Below are 19957 nucleotides of genomic sequence, written 5' to 3' on the forward strand. Positions count from 1 at the left end.
GCGAGTTCCTTCAGCTAAGGAGCTGGCTGGAGGAGGGGGGCTGAGCCCAGAAGGTGCTCCCTGCTGGGTTTACCCGTGGGCAGTTTGAGGGAGCGGGAGGAGACCCCAGGATCCTTGGCTCTTTCCACTCTACAGTTTTCTCCCTCCCGTGGACACCCTGTGGTAGGGTGAGAGGAGCAGGCGGAAACGTCTGAATGGCTGGGAGCTAGTTGGGGTATCTGGGGTGGGAGGATATGCTGATGGGGATGTGGGCTGGTGTGCCAGGGTAGGGAGGCCAGGAAGCGAAGCGGGAGTGGGGAAGTCCAGTACCAGGCTAGACTTCAGTGTTCTTAGTCAGAAGGGAGTGTTGGGCCCTACAGAAGGTTTTCAAGGAGTGGAATGTCATTGTGGGGGATTCAGGAAGATGGCTGGGCTGTGGGAGGCCACACTAGAGGGAGTCCTAGGGGAGGGGCAGGCACAGCCCCCTGGACTTAGGGGCTGGAGGACCCAAAGGCAGAGGGGTGAAGGGGGAGGGAGTGGAGACTGCTGTCCAGAGACTGAGATAGACAGAAGGGGAGGAATCCCGTGTGAAGCCTAGGAGCCTGGGATGAGACCCTTTCGGGCTTGTTGATTTGGAGGGGCTGGTGGGATGTCCTTGGGGGTAAGTTTGAAAGGCAGGGCTCGAGAAGGTGGGATCTGGAGGGACACCATAAGAAGGGTTATGCGAAGAGTCAGCATGCTGGAACATGAGGACAGAGATGTGAGACCCTGATCACTCCAGTGGCATCTCTCTGAGGCTCAGTTTGCTCATCTGTAAAATGGGTTGCTGTGAGGGTTCTGGTGTTCCTGGAAGCGTCCCCCACCAAACCCTTGGAAACACAATCGCTACGGTTTAGGGGGTCCGGGGTCCCCCAGATAAGTGTGTCCGGGTTCAGCCGTTGAGGGGGACTAAGCTGGGCTGAGGGGACGCCACTGCCCCCTGTTGGCTGTCCGGGCTAGAGCGCCCCTGGCCCCCGACGGGCGGGGCGACCGGCGGGCTGCTAGCGGGCTGGCCGCCTCCAGACGGCCAGTCGGCCGGCTCTGGCGCCGCGTCCGTCTGTCGATAAGAGCGAGGACGCCCGGCCCGCGCTCGCCGCGTGGGCTCCCGGTCCCTGGGATCTCGCGGGGCGCAGGCGGCATGGTAGGTGCGCGGGATGTGGGCGCGGCGGGGAGGGCGCGCCCGCAGGGTCGCCCCTGAGCGGTAGGGATCGCAGGGCCAGTTGAGACGCGTCCCCCCCAACCCCGCTCTCCAGAGGACTCGCAGCCTCCTTGGGTATATCTGTCTTTCCGCCGGCCTTGCGCGCCGCGAGGCATGTGGCCTCTGGTGCGGCGACCTTTCCCCGGATTCGTAGGAGCCTCTCTCGAACCCGGGTCGGCGTCTGCGCGTTCTCAGCTCATCGCTGCGGTCCCGGCTTAGCTCCCACAGCAACACGGGTAGGGAGGGCGGAGCGGGAGGAACTTTTGAGGGGATAAAGATGCCCCTCCATCCCCAAAGGCGGGGATTCGGTGTCAGAGAGGCAGGAAGGCTGGGGGAGGCTTCTGGGTGGAGGCTCTGGTGAGAAGATACTCGGGATGAAAAATACTTGGGATCTAGTGGAGAGAAGGACCTGAAAAAGAAAGTTGAACGGTGGGTACACAGGTACGTGGGCCAGGGGAGCCCCGAACCCGCATCTGAGGAGAGGAAATGGAGCTGGAGCGAGGATCCAGGGAGAGGATCCAGGAACCAAGCCGGAAAATCGATGGTTGCTCAGAAGGGAGGGGAGGTGGTGGTGGCCGGTTTGAGGAACAGGCTCAGGTGGGCAGCTCCCAGTCTTTCGCATCAAGCCTCAGGACCAGAGGAATCCCGTTCAACCCCATGTCCCTTAGACTGTCCTTCATTTGCTGGGTGAGAAGTAAGGATCATGTCACTATGCATTGGAGTTGAGCACCTGAAATTTATCAGGCACATTCCTGAGAACTTAATTCTTTCATTTACTCTTCCCAGAAACTAGCTAGGAGGTAGGCTGTATCTACTTACCCATTTTACAGATCAGGAGACTGAGGCACAGTGAGGGCCTGTCACAGAAGAGGATGGCGGACCTGGCACTTGATCCCCGGCCAGTCTGTTTAGCTTCATAGCCAGGGTCCTTAGCTACTCTATCTGCGTGCTATGTCACTTCAGTCGTGTCTGACTCTGTGAGACCATATGGATTGTAGACTGCCAGGTTCCTCTGTCCAGGGGATTTCCTAGGCAAGAATACTGGACTGGGTTGCCATTTTCTTCTCCAGAGGATCTTCCCAACCCAGGGATCGAACCTGAGTTTCTTATGTCTCCTGCAGTGGCAGGAGGTTCTTTACCACTAGCGCCATCTGGGAAGCCCCACTCTCTCTGGTGGGCTGGCAAAGAGATGGGGAGCCAGAGGGAGGAGAGTGAACCTCAGAACTAGCAGCATCAAAGTTATCAAATCAACTTCAAACGGTTCAGGGAATAGAAAACAGAAGTAAGCACTAACTTTTGGATCAGCATTATCGTTTTGGGCCCTTTCACTCCCTTGCTTGATCCCCAGTGACCCAGTCCTCCCAGCAAGGTCATGTAATGAGGCCCTTTTGTGTGTCAGGCAGACGGTGTGTTAATACCGTTCATGGATTAAATTTCTGGATCCTTGTAATAAGGGAACAGCCACAGAGAGGTTACCATGCAAATGGTCCCACAGTTCGAAATTGGTGAGGCTAGATTTGAATCCAAGCAGGTGTTTCCAGAACCCTTCCTTGCTCATCAGGACCAAGTGATACTGTGCACTGTGCCCGTTTTACAGGTGCCCAAACTGAGTGTCTCTCCCAAAGTCCATGGCTTGGAAGGGGAGAGACTGACAGGGACTGCTGATGGCATAGCGCATGCTTCAGAGTTTCCATCACTAACCAAAGGTTTCAGTAGCTTGTGAAATTAAAAATTGACGTTCTGGGGCTTCCCTGGTTGTCTAGTGGTTAAGAATCTACTTGCCAATGCAAGGGACCCAGGTTTGACCCCTGGGCTGGGAGGTTCCCCCATGCTGCAGAGCAACTAAGTCCATGCACCACAACTCCTGAGCCTACCAGACACAATTACTGAAGCCCACTCGCCTAGAGCCTGTGCTCGGCAACAAGAGAAGCCATTGCAATGAGAAGCCTGAGCACCGCAACAAAGTGGCCCCCGCCCCCTGAAACTAAGAGAAAGCCCATTGCACAGCAATGAAGACCAGCATGGCCAGAAGAAAATAAATAAATAAATCTTTAAAAAATTGAAGTCCCACTTTAAAAAAAAATCATTTTTAAGATGTATATTTTGGGGGGAATTTTTAAAAAATTTTTATTTATTTGGCTGCATTGGGTCTTAGTTGCAGCACTCAGGATTTTTGTTGCTGCACACAGAATCTAGTCCCCTGAGCAGGAATGGAACCTGGGCCCCCTGCATTGGGAGCACAGAGTGTCAGCCATTGGATCATCAGGGAAGTCCCTAAGATGTACATTTTAAAGAAGAAATTGTGATGGGTCTTACAATGGATGGCAGAGTTTTCCTTTCTCAGTGGCACAAAAAATAATGGCCCTCTTGGTGTCAATGGCACCTTTAGCTGGAATTAGGATAGAGCCAGGTTCCCTGAGTGACTTTCTGGGTGTCTCTCTCTTCGGTTTCACAGGTTCCTCTCTGTTTCAACTGCTCCATCCTCCCTGGAGACAGGTCCCTGGGTGCAAGGAGCCCGGTGTCCTGCAATGGCAGCAGGGCTCTGGGGCCCTATGACCCCCAGGACTTGAACCTGACCGACGAAGAGCTCAGACTCAAGTACCTGGGGCCCCGGCAGACGGAGCTGTTCATGCCCATCTGTGTCACCTACCTGCTGATCTTCGCAGCGGGCGCGGTGGGCAACGCGCTGACCTGCACGGTCATCCTGCGCCACAGGGCCATGCGCACGCCCACCAACTACTACCTCTTCAGCCTGGCCGTGTCGGACCTGCTGGTGCTGCTTGTGGGCCTGCCCTTGGAGCTCTACGAGATGCAGAACAACTACCCGTTCTTGCTGGGTGCCGGCGGCTGCTACTTCCGCACGCTGCTCTTTGAGACCGTCTGCCTGGCCTCGGTGCTCAACGTCACCGCCCTGAGTGTCGAGCGCTACGTGGCCGTGGTGCACCCGCTGCGGGCCAGGTCGGTGGTAACGCACGTCCATGTGCGCCGCGTGCTCGCGGCCATCTGGGGCCTCGCCGTGCTCTGCTCTCTGCCCAACACCAGCCTGCACGGCATCCAGCAGCTAGATGTGCCCTGCCGGGGCCTGGTGCCCGGCTCGGCCGTGTGTGCTGTGGTGCGCCCGAGAGCCACCTACAACCTGGTGGTGCAGGTCACCGCGCTGCTCTTCTTCTGCCTGCCCATGGCCACCATCAGTGTGCTCTACCTGCTCATCGGCTTGCGGCTGCGGCGTGAGAGGCAGCTGATCCCCAGGCAGGAGGCCAAGGGCAGGGCCAGCACAAGCGACAGCCGCAGGCTCCGGGGGCTGCAGGATGGGGGTCGGACACAGGTGACCAAGATGCTGTGTAAGTGTTGCTGCTGGGAAGGGGGACTGAGCCAGGCGCTAGGCATGGAGCTGGGGGTTTCCCGGGCCTGGGGGAAGGGGTTGAATGTCTGGATTTACGATGGGGGATTAGCTTGAGGGGGAGTAACCCCACTCCCACCCCCGTGTGCACGTGTGCATGTGTGCATACTCTCTTAGATTAACTCGTGAGAAACTGACACGAAGGATAAATGTGAATGGTTCATAGCAGGATCGGCTGCCTAATCTGTGGAGCCCAATGCAAAATGAAAATTCAGGGTCCCCTGTTAAAAAAATGATTAAGAACCTTAAGACACCAAGAGTAGAGCTGCTGTCTTGACCGTTTTAAGGTCAGGGCTTGGTGCAAACGCACAGGTCTATCACCATGAAGCCGGCTCATGGGACCAAAGGCAGACAGGGCAGAAGCTAGGCTCCAGGATGACCGAGCTGTTCATGAGCTCTGGATCCCCCAGGTGTCTCATTTTGCTCCCAAATATGTCTTGGTTCTGTCCTTCCCGGAGCAGCCTAGGGGCATGACCTCAGACACAAAGTTCCCCTTTCCTGCAGAACTGTCCTCTTCCCTTGGTGGCAGTTGAAAATCCCAGGGAAGGATTCTCATTGGTGGGCTTAGGTCATGGCCTGCCACCGGGGCCAGAGCGGCAGGATGCTGAGGTGAGCAGCCCCCACAGATCCACATGGTGGGATCAGGGGGAGCAAAATTCCCAAAAGAAGGGGATGGGGTGCTAGAAAGGCAAGGTGGTGAATTTCCTGCATGCCATATCTGCAGCTCATTGGGGACCACACGAGTGGCCATGATCTAAAAGAGTTTGTGGGACTTCCCTATGGCCCAGTGGTTAGGACTCTGCACTCCCAATGCTGGGAGCACAAGTTTGACCCCTGGTCTGGGAACTAAGGTCCCGCATGCCACACAGTACAGCCAAAAAGAAAAATAGTGACAGAAAAAAAGAGGTCATTAGAGGCATGTTTGTGAGGGTCTGTGTGATCAGGACAAAAGTGGGGGCTGGGGCTGACTAGGGCACACTCAGCTGGCTTGAGACTGGATCTTACTGTGGCCCTATGCATGCTAAGTCGCTTCAGTCGCGTCCAACTCTGTGTGACTGTGGACTGTCGCCTGTCAGGCTCCTCTGTCCATGGGATTCTCCAGGCAAGAGTACTGGAGTGGGTTGCCATGCCCTCCTCCAGGGCCTGACAGCTTCTGCACATAACACAGGACTCCTGAACAAATAATACCATCCCCCTAAGTTGTGGGTGCTAATTGATCTGACAGTTGTTGTGTAATGATTTGATGGCCCTAGGCCTAGTACTTTCTCATAAACAGTGGTCCTGGGGAAAACAAGCAAACTGATGCTAACCCACTCGTTGATTCTCTCCCCACCCTGCCCTATTCCACAGGGTCTGAATCAGGTAGGTGGGGTGAGCCAGGACAGGATGGAGCTGGTGAGACCTTGGTCAAAGCGAAGGGATTTTATCCAGCGAACTGGGGACTGCCCTGCTTCCACAGAGGGACTCACTCCTCTCACCCCCAAGAACAGTGTCCCAGATCCCACGGTCACTTGTGCCGCCTCCTAAGGTGGGCCCGACCTGGAGCTCTGTGCTCACCCCTGCACTAGAGACCACCTGCCCTTGCCGCCTCCTGCTTCCCTGCCCACGGGGGCCGAGTCTCTGCCTCTGGGGTGGCTCTTGCCTTGGGAAAGTGGGGTGTTTCCTTAAGGCTGCCTTGCTTGTGGGCCTGGGGCTCTGGCTTTCTTCTCTGCCTCCTGTCTTCACTTTCTGAGGACCTACTATGCACCAGGCCGTGTGCTGGGGATGTTGTAAGCCATGTTCTGACTGTAATCCCAGATTATGAGGAAGGCCACAGAGGGCTGTAAGAGGGGGAGACACTGCGGGGGAAGGATCGTGAGTTGGAGAAGCAAACACGAGGAACAAGGCACAGAAATCAAGGCAGATCTGATGGCAGAGACCCAAGGAAGGGCATGGTTAAGACCAGGACTGGAGGGATGCTCCAGAGAAAGAGTGAAGGCTAGGCTGCCTGTCCTGCCTTTTTTCTGGGGGTGGGATGGGACCTTTCAAAGAAAAGCAGTTCGTGCAGGAAGGATACTGAGCTGAGCCCGAGAGCTGGGGGCTGGGGCTTCGAAGGCTTCTAGGGCCAAGGCAGGCAAGTGTGTGTGTGTGTGTGTGTGTGTGTGTGTGTGTGTGTGTATGGGGGCCGGTGTTCAGTGTATGTGTGTGTATGTATGTGTATGTATGGGGGCCGGTGTTCATTGTGTGTGTGGGGGGCAGTGTTCTTTGTATGTGTGTATGTGTATGTATGGGGACCGGTGTTCATCATGTGTGTGTGTGTGTATGGGGGCCGGTGTTCATTGTGTGTGTGTGTGTGTGTGTGTGTATGGGGACTGGTGTTCATCATGTGTGTGTGTGTGTATGGGGGCCGGTATTCATTGTGTGTGTGTGTGTATGTATGGGGGCCGGTGTTCATCATGTATGTGTTTGTGTCTGTGTGTGTGTATGTATGGGTACCAGTGTTCGTCATGTGTAGGGGGGGGCCGATGTTCATCGTGTGTGTGTGTGTGTGTGTGTGTGTATGGGGGCCGGTGTTCATCGTGTGTGTGTGTTCGTGTCTGTGTGTCTGTGTGTATAGGGGCCAGTGTTCATCATGTGTGTCTGTGTGTATGGGGGCCAGTGTTCATCATGTGTGTCTGTGTGTATGGGGGCCAGTGTTCATCGTGTGTGTTTATCTCTGTATGTGTGTGTACGTGTCTGTGTGTGTATGCGGGCCAGTGTTCATCGTGTGTGTGTGTGTGTGTGTGTGTATGGGGGCCGGTGTTCATCATGTGTGTGTCTGTGTATAGGGGCCAGTGTTCATCATGTGTGTCTGTGTGTATAGGGGCCAGTGTTCATCATGTGTGTCTGTGTGTATAGGGGCCAGTGTTCATCGTGTGTGTTTATGTCTGTGTGTGTTCGTGTCTGTGTGTGTGTGTATGGGGGCCAGTGTTCATCATGTGTGTGTGTGTGTGTGTGTGTATGGGGGCCGGTGTTCATTGTGTGTGTGTCTGTGTATGGGGGCCAGTGTTCATCGTGTGTGTGTGGGGGAGCAGTGTTCATCGTGTGTGTGTGGGGGAGCAGTGTTCATCGTGTGTGTGTGTATAGGGGCCAGTGTTTATCGTATATGTGTGTGTCTGTATGTGTGTATGTGGGGGCCGGTGTTCATCGTGTGTGTGGGGGGGAGCAGTGTTCATCGTGTGTGTGTGTGTATGGGGGCTGGTGTTCATCCTGTGTGTGTGTGTGTGTGTATGTGTGTGTTTGTACTGTCCTCTGACCACAGGCTCCATTCTCCTGCTTCTCCCTGCTTATGCATCAGCAGGCATGGCCCCCGAGTGTCACCAGAGGGGTCCTTAGCCGCACTGTGTCACGCACTCAGTTCCAGTTCCACGGCGAGAGAACCGGACCAGGCCAGGCTTGGCTCGGGTGTCCACGGCTGGTCCAGGGCACAGCCCACTGGTCAGTCAGCAGCAGTGGCTCGAGAGCAGCCTCTCCTAAAGACGCACGGCCAGGGCAGACAGACTTCCAGAAGCTTCCAGCTGGACCGTGGGCGTGGGTGGCCTGTGGGAGAGGCGCGGAGGTGAGAACAGGTGCCCTCTCTGCCCGCAGTTGTGCTGGTCGTGGTGTTCGGGATCTGCTGGGCCCCGTTCCACATCGACCGCCTCATGTGGAGCTTCGTGTCCCGCTGGACCGAGGGCCTGCTCCTGGCCTTCCAGTACGTGCACGTCGTCTCCGGAGTCTTCTTCTACCTCAGCTCAGCCGCCAACCCCGTGCTCTACAGCCTCATGTCCACCCGCTTCCGGGATGCCTTCCGGGAGGCCCTGTGCCCGGGGACCCAGTGCCGCGGCCGCAGAGCCCACCACAGCTCCTACAGCCTCAGCAGGGTGACCACGGGCAGCACCCTGGGTGACACGGGCTCCCCGGGCAGCCAGGCCCAGCCTCTGGCCGAGAACAGTGGCCCAGGGGGCCAGACGCACCCCTCCTGAGAGGAGCCTCATGCTGCTTCACCCCAAGGGGCCAGAAGGTCACACCCAGCTTTGGGGGGCCACACCTGCCTCTTCTGCAAGCTATCCTCTGTCCCTCTTCCTCACTTCGGCCTAGTAACTCTGACACCTGACTACTGGCCCCACCCATGTATTGGAATGATTATAAGGTTGCTGTCTGCTCTCCAGGCCCCTAGGCCTCCTGGTACAGCCCTGCCCTGGTAGGAACATCATGGCTGGTTAACTGGGCACGGGAAGACTCCATCTGGGGGTTCCCCCACCCACCCCCCGTTTCTGAAGTGTTTCCGGGGCGGCCCTTCCTTTCCTTTCCATTTCTTGCTGAGCATCCGGTTCGGGTCCACTCTGCCCCCTCTAGCTCTTGGTGCACCCAGGAACTTGCGCCCTTCCTCTGACCCAAGCCCTCCCCGGCCCCAGTTGACTTATTCTGCTCTGGGATTTCCACCTGGTGGAGCCGCTGGGTGGCAGGTGTGCCTGGGATCCAAGGGACCTGCTTCCAATCTCAGCTGTGCTGCCATCTCCTGCGCAAAACCCCCCTCCTCCGCTGTCCCCCACCCCCGCCCCCCTCTCCTTACATGCCTGGGTCCCTTATTAGCAAAACAAAAGAGGCCCTGACACTCTGGAGCATCGCACTTTGGCACTTCAGCTGGTTTTCTGTGTGGGTGCAGAAGTCACTGCTGGTAACAGATACCCTCAGATTAACAAGGTGGAAATTACCCTTCACATCCTCACCACCTTCAACCTTTACTCCTGCCCTGACCCCTACAAGCTCCCCACCCCACATCCTCCAGAGCCACCCGAAGAACATTCTTTGATTGTCCTAGAGAAAGTGAGACTTGGCACGGACTGAGGGGACTACGTGTGTGAGCAGAGGCCCCTGCCTGCCTCCATTCTCACCTCCTCACCTGCTGGCTTGGGGGCCTGAGATGAGCGGCGCGTTGGGCCTGACTGGCCAGAGAATATCTGGGGACAAGAGACGTGGGCCGCCCAAGGACAAAGGGTGCCCTGTGGGGACTGCTTGGGGCTCAGTGAAGTGAGAAGAGGGTGCATGCGTGCTCAGTTTTATCTGACTCTTTGAGACCCCACAGACTGTAGCCCACCAGGCTCTTCTGTCCATGGGGTTCTCCAGGCAAGAATACTGGAGTGGGTTGCCATGCCCTCCTCCAGGGGATCTTCCTGACCCAGGAATCGAACCGGGATCTCCTGCGTCTCCTGCACTGCAGGCAAATTCTTTCCTGCCGAGCCACTAGGAAAGCCCTGATATGAGAAGAGAGCCCAGGTAAGTCCCGAAATGAAGCTCATCCTGAATCCCCGTGGATCTCTGGGTGCTCAGCCAGGACTCAGTTCATGGCCAGAACTTGTCCTGCTACAGTGCCCAGCCCGTTCTCCTCCTGAGGGGGAACTGCAGCAGAAGGAACCCTGGCCTCCCTGGCGAGGGGCTGTAGGGCCCCCGGGGGCTACAGGGCTCTCCCTGCAGACTCTCCCCAGCTCAGGCCCCTGGCCCCCTGACTGCAAAGTGGAGGAGATTGTACAAAATGTTCTGGGGTTTTTGAAATTCAATTGTAAAAACAATAGTCATTTTACAAAATTGGAAATTACAAATGAGCGAAAACGAAAGCAATTTGAAGTAATTAAAAACCACCCTCGCTAGGGGATGAGAGGGAGGGGGAAATAGTTATTTAATGGGTACAGGGTTTCAGTTTGAAAGTTCTGGAGATTGGTTGCAAACCAATGTGAATATACTTGAATAATATTGAATTATACACTTAAATGGTTAAGATGGTAAATTGTATATGTATTTTACTACAGTTTTTTTTTTTTTTTTTTTAAGGAAGGATTAAGCCTAAAGGGAAAGAAAAAAAAGTCACCTGTAGCTTTACTCTCCAGAGGTAACCACCATATATGACAGGATGGGCAAATTTGAGAAGGGAGCTTGTGTAAAGAGGCTGTGCAGAGCCACGAGGACCCAATGTCGTCTCTGAAATGAACTCCCCGGAGGCCTTGGGGTGGCGTTGGGGGAGGTGGCCGACGCCAGACTTCAGGCTGGAGCCTGCCATTGTTCCCACAGACTAACTGGACTCCCTGGCGCCTCTCTTAAGTGATGGTCAGAGCTGACATGCTCCTGAGGCTTTGCTCAGTATTTGTGAAGGGCCAACTATGGGCAGAGAAGCCCTGCGCAGGTGGGGGAACATAGGGGAGGTGAGTTATCAGAAGACCTGGGCTCTTACTGTAAATTTGATGTACGTCTCTCGAGTGTCTCCATAACACGTCAGTGGGTAGGTCTCATTTGTCATGAGTCACTGGTTACTATGGGAAGTGGAAACAGCTGCTCTGGGCTCAGCCCTTGAGAAACGAGTGGAGGTGGAAAGGCCAGCCAGCAAGATCCCAGTCTCTCCCGGAGGCAGTGTCTTCTGCAGCTTGCTCTGCTCTTCTGCATGGTCAGGCTGGTAGGGGAGGTGGGGTGCACAGCAGCATTGCCAAGTGCCCAGTGCTACTCCCAGGACAGGAGTGCTGGCTCCTCTGGGGCTCAAGTCACCTCCTGTCCTGGCTACAGTCATACACATTCCTCCTCCTCCTTGTTCAAGAGGCTGGGCCCTCTCTGCTTCCCGTCTCCTCCTCTCCTGCTGTGATGCTGGCTGATGCTGAAGCCCACGTGGACAGTCCTCTGCGACCCTGGCGTCTGCTCCTGGTCTTTCCTACAGCTTTGGACACTCTTCTCCACCCTGGCCTTTTGGTCCCGTGGTCACCTCCTCACTCCCAGGACCTTCAGGAGCGTTTCCATTTCTGGATGTGGGAGCTCTTGACCATGATTGCCTCCTTCTAGCTCTGTTGCTCTATAAGTGATAGTTATTCTTTATACCCGTCTAACCTTCCCGGTTCTCAGCTGCTCTTCTTTCTCCCAGTCCATCAGTTGCCTCTGCTCTTCACTTCCTTTCTGAGGGTCCTAGATCCCACGGTTCATCACACACAACCCTCTCTTAAAGTACTTCTGAAGGCCGAGGTGATCACCCTTTCCTTCTCAGAAAAAAAGTTTTATTTTCTTTGGGAACTCACCAAGATGGGTGTCATCAACAAACAAAGCTGCATTTGCCCACCCTTCCTTTTGTTCAAGTGTCTGCTCAGGAAATATAAAGTGCGCAGCACTTCACATCCACTCTTCTGCAGACAGATGGCATTTTCAGATGAGTCCTGATGTCCAGGAGCCCATCTCATTTCATACCCTTCTCAGTGTCTCCTTCTTCCTCATTCTTGTCTTCTAACAGATCCACCAGGCGTTCTTTGTCCCAAGTCTTCCCTGTAGAGAGGAGCTGCCTTCTTGGAGGGCTCCCTAGTATTTGCATTATCAACTCATTTGAGGGTAATCCCTCAGTGTGTGACTCCTGGTGGGAGACCAAGCCCAGGCTCCTACTATTAATACAGAAACTGAAAGCATTCTGGACACGGCATCACTGTGACCCATGACTTGCACTCAGGCAGCTGGAGGGTCCCACGTTGGGAGCAAGTGATGCTAAGACCCACGGCAGGGCAGCACAGGGCAGCAGTGCTAATAGCAGCGTCCCATCCAGCTGCCCCTGGGGCTCCAGCTGTCCAGCCTGCCTTGGCGTCTGCCCATTTGCTCTCCAGGTTTTCCAAGAGCTGTTCTTATGAGCTCCCAAGAGCCTTTCAATAAATTCCTTTTCTGCTTAAGTTGGTCAGAGTTGTTTGCCATTGTTTGTAACCAAGAACCTTAACAGGTCCATCCACCCCTGCTGTGAAGGGTACAGACTCTGTTCTACTAGTGGTTGTCTTTACATATTCTTAAGATAAGCAGTTATTATCGTTGATTGTTCTAAAACCCCAAACTGCAGTCTGTAATACTTAATCATTCTCCTTCTCACTCTATTTTTAAAGCACTTTTTTTTTAAGAGGCAAGAACGATGAGGACAGGCTTAAGGAATTTGATCCTAGAAACACGTTTACATTTTCTAAGCACTGTAGTATGCTTCTTCTGACAAAGCAATAAGGTTTAGGTGGTGAGCAAGGATTCTGGTTAGGCTGCCTGGGTTTGAATCCTGACTCAAAAGTCAGACTGGGGACTTCCATGGTTGGTGGTCTAGTGGCTAAGACTCTTTGCCCCCCAGGCAGGGGGACTGGGTTCAATCCCTGGTCAAGGAACAAGGTTCCACATGCCACATCTAAAGATCCTGCATGCTGCAATTGAAGATTCCATGTAGCTCAACTAAGACCCAGTGCAGTCTAATTAATTAATTAATTTTAAAAAGTCAATCGGCATTAGGCCAAAGTCAGTCTGGATTGGAAGATACATTTCAAAAAAATGGTGTGCAACCTGCCTGCACACATATGAGACTCAGAGGCCAACACTGACTGCTGTATCCTTCCGGTGTCCAGGTCCGTAAGTCTACGAGGTTTAGTTTGAGGATGGTAGTTACTCCATGTCCCCTTGTGTGGCCTCTTTAAGTGCAACAGCTCAGCTTCACCTTCTTTCAAGCTTCTGCACAGGCAGAGGGGGACAGCTGGGGGGCTGCTCAGGAAGAGAGGCCACAGCCCAACTGGGGGACAGTGGGGATTCAGGGAAGGCTGTACCTGGCTAAGAGTTCCCTGACTCCGGAGAGGTGGTCACAAGCTAGGACTAGACTGGAGGGCCAGGAAGCTGCTGCCAAATTTTCTGGAACATCTACAAGAGCACCTGAGATCTTCATTTTTTTTAAATTTTTGTTTTTTATGGCCATGCCTTGTAGCACGTGGGATCTTACTTAGTTCCCCAACCAGGAATCAAACTTGCATCCCCTGCACTGGAAGCTCGGAGTCAGGGAAGTCCCTGCTACTGCTGCTAAGTCGCTGCAGTCATGTCCGACTCTGTGCGACCCCATAGACAGCAGCCCACCAGGCTCCGCCGTCCCTGGGATTCTCCAGGCAAGAACACTGGAGTGGGTTGCCATTTCCTTCTCCAATGCATGAAAGTGAAAAGTGAAAGTGAGGTTGCTCAGTGGTGTCCGACTCTTTGCAACCCCATGGACTGGAGCCTACCAGGCTCCTCCGCCCATGGGATTTTCCAGGCAAGAGTACTGGAGTGGGGTGCCATCGCCTTCTCCGAGGGAAGTCCCTACCTGGGATCTTTTAATCTAACATTCAAGTAACTTCATCAGCTCTAAGCAACGTGGGCCTCATTCATTCAGCTAAGTACTGAGTACCATGTGCCAGGCACTGCATAAGGCTGGGGGTGGGGGTGGGCATACAGGCACTGGAATACAAGGGTTCTGACAGCTGGAACTCTGGGGGCACAGAAGACAGGTAGCTGCCTCAGTGGAGGGAGGGCTTCCAGGAGGAGGCGAAGCTGCTCAGCACTCAAAAGCCCTGGGAGAAGGGGGCTGACTGGCCTCTGACCTGTGACCAGGAAAGGGTGGAGCATCTATAGTGACAGTTCCACCAGAACAGAATTCATGGGGTAGGGGGGGACCCTAAATGGAACAGGGGGAGGAATGGACACTGGACAGGCAAAAACAATAGCAAAGCAGACTGCAATCCAAGTTCTTTGCTCTCATTCTCTGGACTCTCCCTGGCTGCTCTTCCTAGAATTTGGACTTGAAACCTTCCCTCCAGTCTGTTTCCTTGTCTGTCTGGCCTTCAGGCACAGGCAGGATTATTTTTTGTTCCCATTTTATTAAATTTGGGGAAAAAATGAATTACACAAATAATTACTTCTATTCTCTACACCTAAATTAATCACTATTAACATTTTGCAATTTGATCTCTGTCATTTTCCGCACATATACTCTCCCTCGTCAATGAATAATATTGGGTTGGCCAAAAAGTTCCTTGGGGTTTTTCCATAGGATTTTATGGAAAAACCTAAGGAACATTTTGGCCAACCCAAAAGATTATTTTCAATCATTTGCTTTATAAGAGAACTGCCTAGAACCATCTGGTAGAAGCTCCATGGTTATGATGGATGGATGAAGCTGACAATGCCCGAACTGTCTAAACAGTGTTACCATCACTAGAAGTGGTCTCTTAACCAGATGTTAAGTGCCTCCTGCTGCTACTACTGCTGCTAAGTCGCTTCAGTCGTGTCCGACTCTGTGTGACCCCTAGAGGGATGAAAAAGAAGTACACCAACCCTAAGTCTTCGCAAAAAAAAAACCAAAACACAAAACCAACTCCTCCCCATCACCCCACCAAAGCGGAAAGAGAGCCTGCAGATCTAACTGGCAGTTTATAAGACTGCTGAGGATGGTGGAGTCTGCTTAAGACACCTCAGTGATGCAGGCCAAATCCAGTATAAGGACAAATTCTGTAAAAATTTGAAGAAGCCTTGGTTTCTTCAACAAATGAATGGTATTTAAAAGGGAGTTTCTGGGACTTCCCTGGTGGTATAGTGGATAGGAATCTGCCTGCCAATGCAGGAAAATATGGGTTCGATCCCTGGTCCAGGAGGATTGCACATACCATGGAGCAACTAGGCCTGGGCACCACAACTACTGAAGCCCACACGCTCAGAGCGTGTGCGCCACAACAGGAGAAACTACCTCAAGGAGAAGCCCGTATACAGCAATGAAGAGTGGCCCCCACTTGCAGCAACGAAGACCCAAAGATAAAATGAAAGGAAGTTTCTATTACAGAGTAAGAAGAGACATATCAACATAAACGTAATGAGTGGCAATGTTTGAATCCTAATTCAAACATGCCAATGGTAGAAAGGCACTTCTAAGACAGAAAACTGAACACAGACTAGATATTGCTATTGTTGTCGTTTAGTTGCTTAGTCGCGTCCAACTCTGTGACCTCAGACTGCAGCACCCCCAGGCTCCTCTGTCCATGGGATTTCCCAGGCAAGAATACTGGAGTAATCTTGACAGCATGTAGCAGTATTTAATAAAGTGTTTATAGGTGAAATAATAGGATGCCTGGAATCCATATTAAAATACTCAAGCCAAAAAATTTTAAAAAGGAGAGGAAAAAAGTGCGACAGGGAGCAGCTGAAAAAAGAGTGGCAGAAATATTGAAGTGGTGGAGGTGATGGGTAAAAGGGGATTCATTATATATTCTACTTAATAATGTATGTTTGAAAATGTCCATAAGATTTTGTTTGAAAAATGTATTTGGCTGCACCTGGTCTTAGTTGCAGCATATGGACTCTTAAGTTGTGGCATGTAGGATCTTGTTCCCTGATCAGCAATCAAACCTAGGCCATCTGCAATGGGAGGATGGAGTCTTAGTCACTGGACCACCAGGGAATTCCCCATAATAAATTTTAAACTTGCAATAAAGACACATTTTGTGTTTTCCTCAGTGTGATCCCTTATCTCTAGGTGAGAAAAATGGAATTCCTAAATTTAAGGAAGGAGAATTTTTACCTCAACAGGAAATCGCCAAAATTTTCTCCAGGTGTTTGTAATGAAGGGATTCAGGATATTCTACCCCAAAATAAGCACCTTGGCATGCTGAATATTTTAAGTCAACTGCCCTGGAAAATCAGCAGGTGCAGAAAGGACTCCCTGACCTTCCCCTGAAGCAGGTCATAAAACTCTCATGTGAGAGGTGCCCTCCCTCTGCCCAGAGGGAAGGAGTATGTTTTCTCCAAGACTGAGGAACACCAAGAGGAATCTGAACACAGAGGCCTTGCCGTTTCCGCTAGTGACACACTTATACTCCTTTCCATCCTATCACATTTTGTCACACCCTCCACTCTTCATCAAACATAGCAAAACACTCAGGTTTAACCAATTCTTCAGGTCATTTCATTATGAAGGCTCCTGGTCACATCAAACTTAAATAAATCTGTATTCTTTTATCTTGTTAATCTGCCTTTTGTTACAAGCTCCTAGCTAAAAATTTTGATAGGTAATTTTTCCTCCTCTTACAGTAACAACTTACCTTCTCACCAGTTTTCCCACAATCCTTAAACACTTGTTGATATTTTAATTTCTGTTAATTTGATGGATAAAATGGTAGCGTATAATTGTTTTAAATGATGCTTTTCTGGTGGGTGTACCTCTTCATTCTTTTCATGCTACCTACATTTTTTCTGAAGGCTACTTTTCATATCCTTTTCCCATTATTTCCTTGCCTTTTTCTTATTATAGTTTTTCATCTGTTGTTGTTTAGTTGCTCAGTTGTATCCAACTCTTTGTGACGCCATGGACTGTAACCTGCCAGGATCCTCTGTCCATGGGACTTCCCAGGCAGAAATACTGAATCGGTTTGCCATTTCCTTCTCCAGGGGATCTTCCTGACCAGGTATCAAACCAGCGTCTCCTGCTTGGCAGGCAGATTCTTTACCACTGAGCCTCCTGGGAAGCCCATAGTTTTGTCATATTCTGATACTCAATTTTTATTATGTTACAAGTATTTGTTTCCCAATTTGTTCCTTATATTTAAAATTTTTTATGCAAGCTTTCTTGCATCCAAAGTTTTAAACTGTAACGTGACCAAATCCGTCATAATTTTTTTGCCCTGTCATAATCTTGCTGTGTCTTGAGTGACACCTACATCCCAAGTTCTTATGCAGATGACACCGAAGAGGAACTAAAAAGCCTCTTGATGAAAGTGAAAGGGGAGAGTGAAAAAGTTGGCTTAAAGCTCAACATTTAGAAAACTAAGATCATGGGATCTAGTCCCAGCACTTCATGGCAAATAAATGGGGAAACGAAATAGTGAGAGACTTTGTTTTTGGGGGGCTCCAAAATCACTGCAGATGGTGACTGAAGCCATGAAATTAAAAGACACTTGCTCTTTGGAAGAAAAGCTATGACTAACCTAGACAGCATATTGAAAAGCAGAGACATTACTTTGTCAACAAAGGTCCGTCTAGTCAAAGCTATGGTTTTTCCAGTAGTCATGTGTGGATGTAAGAGTTGGACTATAAATAAAGCTGAGTGCTGAAGAATTGATGCTTTTGAACTGTGGTGTTGGAGAAGACTCTTGAGAGTCCCTTGGACTGCAAGGGGATCCAACCAGTCCATCCTAAAGGAAATCAGTCCTGAATATTCATTGGAAGGACTGATGCTGAAGCTGAAATTCCAATACTTTGGCCACGTGATGCGAAGAATTGACTCCTTGGAGAAGACCCTGATGCTGGGAAAGATTGAAGGTGGGAGGAGAAGGGATGACGGAGGATGAGATGGTTGGATAGCATCACCGACTCAATGGACATGAGTCTGAGTAAGCTTGGGGAGTTGGTGATGGACAGGGAAGCCTGCTGTGCTGCAGTCCATGGGGTCGCAAAGAGTTGGACACGACTGAGCAACTGAACTGAATTGATCATGGATTTTAATAAGAATGCTTAATTTTTTGCTCCCAAATGTTTGTCTTACATTTTCACACATACGGTTTATCTAAAATAATATGGTATTTTCTTCCTTTAGTCTGTTAGTTTGACTTTGACTTACTTGAAACATCTTGCATTTCAGAGATAAATACTATTGGTCAACATTCTTTTACTATCTTCAGTCAAGTTGTTGTTGTTGTTTAGTCACTAAGTCACGTACCAAATCTAAAATATGTAGGCAAGTCTTTCTTACTCTTCTTTTTCCCCTAATTTGGGACTTTCTGAAGCTAGGACAAGGGCAGGGTCCCTTATCCAGGGCCATGCTTTCTCACTACCCAAAACACACACACGACTCAAGATTCTCTTTTTTAAATCCCACTGTGGGTATAATTCCTAAAATTTTGATCTGTTACTACTACTGTCACCCTGCTTATTTAACTTCTATGCAGAGTACATCATGAGAAACGCTGGACTGGAAGAAACACAAGCTGGAATCAAGACTGCTGGAAGAAATCTCAATAACCTCAGATATGCAGATGACACCACCCTTATGGCAGAAAGTGAAAAGGAGCTAAAAAGCCTCTTGATGAAAGTGAAAGAGGAGAGTGAAAAAGTTGGCTTAAAGCTCAACATTCAGAAAACGAAGATCATGGCATCTGGTCCCATCACTTCATGGGAAATAGATGGGGAAACAGTGGGAACAGTGTCAGACTTTATTTTGGGGGGCTCCAAAATCACTGCAGATAGTGACTGCAGCCATGAAATTAAAAGACGCTTATTCCTTGGAAGAAAAGTTATGACCAACCTAGATAGTATATTCAAAAGCAGAGACATTACTTTGCCGACTAAGGTCCGTCTAGTCAAGGCTATGGTTTTTCCAGTGGTCATGGATGGATGTGAGAGTTGGACTGTGAAGAAGGCTGAGCGCCGAAGAATTGATGCTTTTGAACTGTGGTGTTGGAGAAGACTCTTGAGAGTCCCTTGGACTGCAAGGAGATCGAACCAGTCCATTCTGAAGGAGATCAACCCTGGGATTTCTTTGGAAGGAGTGATGCTAAAGCTGAAACTCCAGTACCTTGGCCACCTCATGTGAAGACTTGACTCAGTGGAAAAGACTCTGATGCTGGGAGGGATTGGGGGCAGGAGGAGAAGGGGACGACAGAGGATGAGATGGCTGGATGGCATCACGGACTCGATGGACGTGAGTCTGAGTGAACTCCAGGAGATGGTGATGGACAGGGAGGCCTGGCGTGCTGCGATTCATGGGGTCGCAAAGAGTCGGACACTACTGAGTGACTGAACTGAACTGAACTACAGGGCCTAATGGTGCAAATGACTGTTGACAAAGCACATATTAAAATGGCTTAAAGAAACTAGGAGATCATATTAAGCAACTGAGGATGTAAATCAATGGCCTTGGATGAGTTCCTTAACTTCTGTGTGCCTCAATTTCCCTAAATGTAAAATGAAACCAACTCCAATACTTTGGCCACCTGATGTGAAGAGCTGACTCATTTGAAAAGACCCTGATGGTGGGAAAGATTGATGGCAGGAGGAGAAGGGGATGACAGAGGATGAGATGGTTGGATGGCATCACCGACTCAATGGACATGGGTCTGGGTGGACTCCGGGAGTTGGTGATGGACAGGGAGGCCTGACGTGCTGCAGTTCATGGGGTCGCAAAGAGTTGGACATGACTGAGAGACTGAACTGAAGATTCTGAGTCACAGATTTGTTTTGAAAAGCCCATGATAAACTATATGAAAAGCAACCATTACAGTGCCTGGCACACATACAGGTATTAATGTTTTAGCTGTGATCATTACTGAAACAGAGCAGAACGCTATGGTCCTTGCCCTCCATGTCCTCTGCCTGCCTTTCGTCTGTAGAAAAACTTTAGACAAGGAATAATTTTAATCAGAAAAGTCAGAAAATGCAAAAACAATGGAAAACAGTCAAAGAGACCAAATAATAATAGTTTAGTCATTAAGCAAAGTCAAGGACCTTCAGCTCCTTCTCAAGGGATTAATATTTGAGCCACATCTTGTGAGTCATCTTATAAATACGGAAACCCC

At 50.9% G+C, this 19957-nt stretch overlaps 1 protein-coding gene across 1 annotated transcript; it reads left to right on the forward strand.

Annotated features, from left to right (window-relative positions):
* The first annotated feature begins 1702 nt into the window (after positions 1-1702).
* NMUR1 (neuromedin U receptor 1) lies at positions 1703-8599 on the forward strand. Its single transcript, XM_040228999.1, has 3 exons — positions 1703-1813; positions 3672-4557; positions 8223-8599. Exons 1-3 carry the CDS (start codon positions 1703-1705, stop codon positions 8597-8599), a joined length of 1374 nt encoding a protein of 457 aa, XP_040084933.1.
* The last annotated feature ends 11358 nt before the right edge of the window (positions 8600-19957 follow it).

The sequence above is a fragment of the Oryx dammah genome, unplaced genomic scaffold, assembly GCF_014754425.2.
Source record: "Oryx dammah isolate SB20612 unplaced genomic scaffold, SCBI_Odam_1.1 HiC_scaffold_27, whole genome shotgun sequence".
In the NCBI taxonomy this organism is placed as follows: Eukaryota; Metazoa; Chordata; class Mammalia; order Artiodactyla; family Bovidae; genus Oryx; species Oryx dammah.